This window comes from Carassius auratus, unplaced genomic scaffold, assembly GCF_003368295.1.
Source record: "Carassius auratus strain Wakin unplaced genomic scaffold, ASM336829v1 scaf_tig00053482, whole genome shotgun sequence".
Taxonomy (NCBI): domain Eukaryota; kingdom Metazoa; phylum Chordata; class Actinopteri; order Cypriniformes; family Cyprinidae; genus Carassius; species Carassius auratus.
The window spans coordinates 20,355-27,635 of record NW_020527271.1 but is presented as its reverse complement, the minus strand read 5'-3'; the positions used below and the strand labels follow the sequence as shown (position 1 = coordinate 27,635).

The following is a 7,281-nucleotide window of genomic DNA, read 5'->3' as shown; positions in this document are numbered from 1 at the left end:
GGCACATAACGTCCCATTATGCAGTCACAATAATGATTTGAGGCACAAAGACACAATGGAGAATAATAATTGCTGTAATCATAGACACAGAGAGGACTGGCTAATGAAAAGCATCCAGTGAATCAGATACATCTGAAAGGTAAAGGCCTAGAGCTGAGGAACAGCCTGCATTAAGGATGGGAGTTGACAGAGGGTTTTTTCGGTTGCACTGTTAAACAAGCCTGTGTTTGCTGAAGCGCTGGGCCTCACTAAGGGGCCAAAATAAGAGAACGTCTTGTGAAAAGATGATAGATATATAGATTGATGTAAAAATGTGAATTTATGCTCTTTTTTTTTTTAAATAACAATGCTTCCTCTAATGAAAAAGATCCAGGTCCATCCCCTGTTGTTCTTCTCACATCAGCATCCACCAACAAATTTGTTTAGAATTGTTCTGGACTGTTTTAGCTTGTAGAAATGGTGCTTGATCTGTGCATATTTTTCTTCTGATTCAGACTAAACAACTTTTTTTCACTGAAGAAAGCAAGACTATAGAGGACTTTCAAACACACAGCTTTTAACTTCACAAGATGAAAATTGATGGACTAGAGTGGTGTGGATTATTGTGATGGTTTTTTTTTTTTTCAGCTGTTTGGGCTCTCATTCTGATGGCACCCATTCACTACAAAGAATGCATCGTTGAGCAAGTGATGTTATGCTCCAAATCAGTTCTGATGAAGGATCAAACTCATCTACATCTAACTGAACGGCCTGAGGGTGAGAACATTTTCAGCAAATTTTCAGTTTTGAGCAAACTTTTCCTTTTAGCTTTGGAGAACCCAACAGTAGCACATTTGCTCTCTTAGACTGTTCCCACAGTGAGAGTGTGTGCTGGTTACTCTCTCGCTTCTCTCCTACAAGACACAATGAGGCAGTAGCAGCTACAGTCACTGACACAGTCCATGGGCTGCGTGCCATAGCGGCTGCAATAGTGGTGGACACGTGGCATTTGTGGTGCTCTGAGTGCCCAAAACATCTCTGCATGTAACCTCAAACACTGAGTCACAGCAGATGACCACTTTGAGGCTTAAAAATAGACTGAATTAAAATGAACTTCTATCCATGTTGGAATCTAGTCCAAGTGGCCTTACTCTGTCTGTGTGTGAGCTAATGTGCTGTGCATAGCCTAGAACCATTCAAAGGTTTGGAGTTGGTAAGATGCATTCATGTTTTTGAAAGAAGCCTCTCATGTTCACCAAGGCTGCATTTATTTGATAAAAAAGCAGATTCAAGACATTGCCCTTTAGTTAATGAAGAACATTGATTTTAGTGGGTTTGTTTTCCTATATGTAAAGACTTTAGGCTCCACCCAGCCCCTGAACTCTGGATTGGTTCTGTACATTGTGTACCCTCTTCTCTATACCATCAAACAGGACTTGTTTTAGAAGTTTGAATAAAAACAGAAATGTGACAGATCACCTCACTCTGAAACCTGTTCTGAACTGGAATGTTGCCAAAATACTAAGCTTTACTGTTTTGTGTTAGATTCCCAAGTTCATTTGTCTTCTGACCAAGTTATGTATTGTAGAAGTTATCTGAAACACCAAAATCAGGTCACATTTAGATTTTTTTCTTCTTCTTTTTATTTGTATATTTTTTTTGCACACTCATATGTGAAAAAACAGTAGGGCAATTTTTTTTTGTTTGCATGAGCTGAAGTGTTTCCTGGTACAAGAGCTTGAATTTGAATGAAGTGGATCTGCATATTCTTAAAATTATATACTGTATGTCACCTGACTTTGCATACAAGTGGGCTGAAAGTTTAGCATGCGTGGACATCCAGTGGCTCTTTACAATGGAATGTTAAACTTTCCAGCAGGCATTTGACATGGTGACTTTAAGATAACCCTCCTTACACTCATTTAGATGAGCTTTTTCATTGTTTCAATCTCAGAGCAAATATTTACCTTCCGGAGTGTTGCAGTTATCTTAAAGACCAGCCTAAATGCAATATCCCAACGATGCACAGTGAGGGGACTCGCAAATGTTTCAAAATATACAAATAATATTTGTCATAATGAATAACCAAATTATGTGTATGTTGGGTGCAAAAAAAACCCGTTTTTCTCAATCACTCATTACCACCGCCTAGTGGTTAAACTAATGTACTGATCTACTTATAGCTTGAAGGATTTTTTTTTTAATCTACCGTACAGAAGACAAAATATACATCCTCTTTGTCAGTCTTTATTTTGTTATTCCCCTAATCGAATTTTCACACTTACTTGACACATTCTGTTTGCACGAATTAATTAGTCAAACAGTGAGAGGTTTGTAAATGCATGTTAATGCAGTCTTCTTACCAGTGTTATTCTTACCAGTGTGAAATTTCCACATGCTCTCAATTGACCTGTGTGTCAACAGAACTCAATCACTGCCTTCATTTGAGCAGGGGAACAATGTGTACCCATCCCACAGTCAATGCATCCAAAACAAACAGCCTCTCAGGGTGCAATCAAAGACACATACCGTGACCTCAACACCTTACCGTCTAACTCGACTACGCACAACTTGCACATGCTTATGTGGCCTTTTTGGACCCCACAGGTGGTTTTATGTAGCAGTGGGGCCACATAGAAAATGATGTTAAGAAAGATTCTACTAGTGTGTGCCATCTGGAGAGGAAGAGAACTGAAGAAAACAAATGTCTAGTGTTATAAGGGTCTCTGAGAAAACAATCTGGCCACAGAAAATAAAAGAGAGGAAAAAAAGAGCAAAAAAAAAACAGTAAACTTTCCTTTATTTGAATTCACAATTCCTATGGTGATAACAATTTTAGAAAAATGAACATTCAACATAGTTTGTATTTGCCATTTCATACATTGGTAATAATATGTTATTTATATATAAAACTGAATGTGTAATGTTTTGCAAAAGAATAAAGTGAAATGCATAACAAACTGAGGAGATATGCTTAATATATGAATGCAAACTGCAGTTTAAAAATACATTTTATAGCAAAATTACCATTTAAATTTTGCTTACCATATACGCTTCCTCATTTTTCCTTTTTAATAAAGCACCGAGCACTTACAGCAAATAAGCTATTTTAGTTTTCGCTTTCATCATTTGACATCTTTAACATTTTCAATTTACTTCATGATTCATAACGCTTATTCATTTCAAATATCCTTCGAGATCTGCATGCACTTTTTCTGAAGGACTGTTAACTGTTTCATACTTCATTATTTAATGCCCATAATCTGTTATAAAATTCAAAGAAAAAAAAAAGATTTTTGTTGCATTGAACGTGCTGGAATTTGAAAAGCTCTCTTTATTTATACAGTAAAAGTACATGTGCCAGAAGTTGAAGTTTAACGGCCTGATTGCTTGCAGATTTACTGTTAATTAGCCACATGGAACAAGAGCCAGAATTCCATGCCAGGGAAAACAAGATATATTGGCATCTCTGCTGTGGTCCAACTTGAAGCATAAAAGAGTGTGCCGCTGGCATGCATTACACAACATCGCCTATCAAAAAAAAAAAAAAAGATCAGGATACACTGACACTAAGAATGTCAGCTTTTAAAATAAAATACAAAAATTTGCATCGCAACCAAAGTAGAAGTGAGGAAAACTGCATGGGAATCAACTTTTGCATTGCACTGCACATTTGGAAATAAACCCAGGGCGGAAACAGCGACATCTTCAGGCCGTTCTAAGACCCTGCAGACTGGCGTCTCTGCTGTCAGTATTCAGTGGGAGGGTACGTTAGACAGCAGCAGCCTCGGAGCTAAAACCAACGTGACAGACGGGAGTCTCAATAACACCACCCGAACCGACAGCAGCAGTTCCAGAGAAACCTTAACACTGCATATGGAGACCACCAGTTGTCATTTGTCGACTGTTGCGTAAGGATAACAATTCAGCCGTCTCGACAGCAGCGAACGCGAACCGCAGTAGATGTTGTTTGTTGCATTGTTCACGTGAAAGGAAGAAAATCGCTGGTTTGCAGCGGATCCGCGTGCAGTCGACCGGAACCGGACTCGGTTGTTGATTTGTCATAATGTTTTATCACGGGATACATCGTTACGCTGGATACCGAATGTATTAGAGTCATTGCATCACGCTGGATTCAGCAGCCCCGTGGTAAACTTGGCCTGTAACGTTAGAGCAAACAGCGCGATGAACGCGAAGCTGGGCTAAATTCATGGGATTTATATTTTCTCACCATTCGGTTCTCTAGCCGTGATTCTTTTGGTGTTTTCAACTATTTGGCGATTCCCTCCGTTAAATTATTCGCTAGGTCAACTCAAGCAACTGCAGCTGTCGCTTTGTGTACATCAGAGAGGAGTGATGACGATACGAAAGGTAATCGCTGGCCAGCCTCCTTTTTTTCATTGTATACCTGGTTATAAACCTCAGATTGTTCATTATGGGTTGACAGGAATATGATATTAAATGACCAATTGCATAGTATAGGCTGGTATATCGTATTTTGCTTCTCTGTCCGTACGCGCTTCCTGTTCAAAAAAAGCGATTCAATGCGCGCGGGGGGTGTTTTAAGAACGAGCTCGAGACCCGAAGAACCAACGTTCGCCGTTACTTGACAACTTTTTAAAAGCATCGCTGGTAACTTTTAATAATTTAAATCCGTCATAAATGCAAAATACGACAGAAATTGATTGGGTTTTGTGCTTTTCTTTGCTGGAGAATTGCAAAAAAAAAAAAAAAAAAAAAAAAACATCTCCCCAAATCTCAGCAGGCCACCCCACGTAACCAGGGCGACCCGTCTCCATTACATGGTTTGGTTTTGTTGACTTTTTGAGGCACAACATTTTATTATTGTTGTTCTTCTTATTATTATATGTATACAACTGAAACTGAACACCTGGAGAAATCCCAGCAGTCAACACGCACGGAAACCGAAGTTAGCAAAAAGGTTTCGAAGTTGAAGTAACGTTAGTTTACCTTTCGCTCCTTTGAACGTAATACTGTAAATTTCGTGTTGTTTATAAGTGTCTTTAGTTGAAACGTAGGTTTATATTGATTATTTCTAAGTTAAGTGATGCTGTTATAATTATTTTTTAATTGCTTATTCAAATGGAGAACTGCTTTTAATGCTTTTGAACCAATAAACTTTGTGTGCAATTAATATGTTCTTTATATGTCTCTTGTAGTAAATCTGGAACTGGTTTTTGGGTTTCGGAGCCAGGTCTCCTGTACTCTGAAGGTCTGAAGAATATCAAGGCTCTTGCCCTTTTCCCTCTTGCGGTCCCTTATGCCCAATGACGGCTGTCTCTGGGTCACTGCAGGATGGATGAAGTGGATTTGACAGTTTTTGTCTGTCACCATCAGTGCTTGCCCCTCAGTGACTGTGTCTTGTTCTTTTACGTTTATAAAAGAACACCTCCTCTCTTGGGCTCTGGCCCTTTACACTGTAAGAGTAACTGTTAGTAAGGAATACCCCACGGAGGGGGCCTTCCAGCAAACTCTGTGGTTCACGTGAGCTTTTATTACTTTTTTTCTCTATAGGCTTTTTGTGCCACAGTAAAACGCAGAAAGAGGAAATTTCCTCAAAAAGTCAAGGTTTACATTTGAGTTTTTTTTTTTTTTTTTTTATAATAATTTATTTATAAATATATATATATTTTTTCCTGGAGAGATGTCGTCAGAAAATCCCGACAAGGTGGTGACCTTCTTGGCCCCTCCACCTTCAAACAATGTGAATGGCTCCGGTTCGGACTCTCTGGTGGGTGAGAAGCTAGACACGACGCTGGTCAGAAAACGACGCCATACCATGGATAAAGATCTGAAGACAGCTGAGCACAGATTTTTTAGGCGTAGCGTCATCTGTGACTCCAATGTCACAGCCCTCGACTTGCCCAGCAAAGCATGCATCCTCACCTCGCCTCCGGACTGTGAGCAGTTTGTTGTGCCTGTAGTGCTGGGTTTGGTCCCTGACATTACCATTGACACCCAAGAAGGTGTTTCGGGTGTCCTATTGGAAGAACATGCAGAGGATGGACGAGTTGCTGGGGTTGATGGGATTGTGGAGGTACAGAGCCCATCTGTGCAGGATGTGGGTGTGAGGCAGAACGAGACCCTTGGGACGGTGGAAACGGAGCCCAGCGATGTTGCTGACAAGGAGAAGGAGAGTGGAGTAGCAGACAAACGTGAAGAGGAGGAGAAAGGGGTGGCGAAGGCCCGTGCTGAAGCTGAGCAGAGGGAGGCTGAGAAAAAGGTTCAGGAGGACGAAGAAGTGGAGACCAAAGCTGTGGGCACCTCGCCTGATGGGCGTTTCCTCAAATTTGACATCGAGATTGGACGCGGCTCGTTCAAAACCGTCTACAAGGGTTTGGACACGGAGACAACGGTGGAAGTAGCGTGGTGTGAACTTCAGGTAAGAAGCAACCATGTTCTTAACCTCTGCAACAATGTTCAGCCTACATAAATGATGGATGTCTTTGTTGTTGGGTGGTTGACCAAAGGCTTGAAAATGCTCCTGTGAAACGCAACAGTAAGTTTGATTCAAAAAAGAGTGCCAGACTTACAACAGGAAGTTATGTTGGTGTAACTTGTTTATGCAGCTTTGTGGTCATGGCTCTTATGGTGCCCCTACAGGATGTGGGTGAAGAACAGCTTTGGTGAAGTTTCAGTTTAGGCCCAAAACATAGGCCTACTATATATAGCTGATCCTGTCATGGATGGTCTTGTTGTACATGCTTATTCAGACAGTTAGATGCAAATATAACGACATGTTAATCAGCTGAGTCAGCAAAGTTCTCTTTAAACTGTTGCTCTTTAAAGTGGTTGACTTGAAAGACAAATTGAAGATATTTTTAAACTTATACATCCTATAGCATCCGCTTGCAGCAATGCTGAGAATGCAAAGCACAAGTGTATTGTCATAAGAATTCCTGATAAAGTCAAATTTGCATATCCGGAAGGGTTTACATTCATATTTTTCTTGAACGCGTATGTTCGCTTGATTTATGTTGTTCATTGTTGCATTCCAAAAATGTGTCAGACTTCAAATTTAAAACGTGAAATTGTTACATTTTCAGCACTGCCACAAGGGGCATTATAGTGTTAGCCCAGTGGTTTTCAATCTTTTTGAACCAAAACCCCCTGAATTTTTTATTATTATTTATTTTTATTTTTTTGTGATTCCAGAAGTTTCAAGAACTGCGTGTTCTTCAATAAATTATTTTACAAAGTATATTATCAATAATCAGCTTCCTTGTTGGGAACTGCAAGTTTTTGCTTTTGACTGTCATGGCGGAGCATGCTCGTTAACGT

At 39.9% G+C, this 7,281-nt stretch overlaps 1 protein-coding gene across 1 annotated transcript; it reads left to right on the top strand.

Moving 5' to 3' along the window:
• Positions 1 to 3,728: 3,728 nt before the first annotated feature.
• On the top strand, positions 3,729 to 6,511 carry LOC113090234 (serine/threonine-protein kinase WNK1-like). The gene is made up of 2 exons (XM_026256193.1): positions 3,729 to 4,350; positions 5,160 to 6,511. Exon 2 carries the CDS (start codon positions 5,645 to 5,647, stop codon positions 6,431 to 6,433), a length of 789 nt encoding a protein of 262 aa, XP_026111978.1. The 5' UTR covers positions 3,729 to 4,350; positions 5,160 to 5,644; the 3' UTR covers positions 6,434 to 6,511.
• The last annotated feature ends 770 nt before the right edge of the window (positions 6,512 to 7,281 follow it).

Excerpts from the sequence above, each read along its gene's own strand:
- LOC113090234 (XM_026256193.1), top strand. The coding sequence starts at position 5,645 with ATGTCGTCAGAAAATCCCGACAAGGTGGTGACCTTCTTGGCCCCTCCA.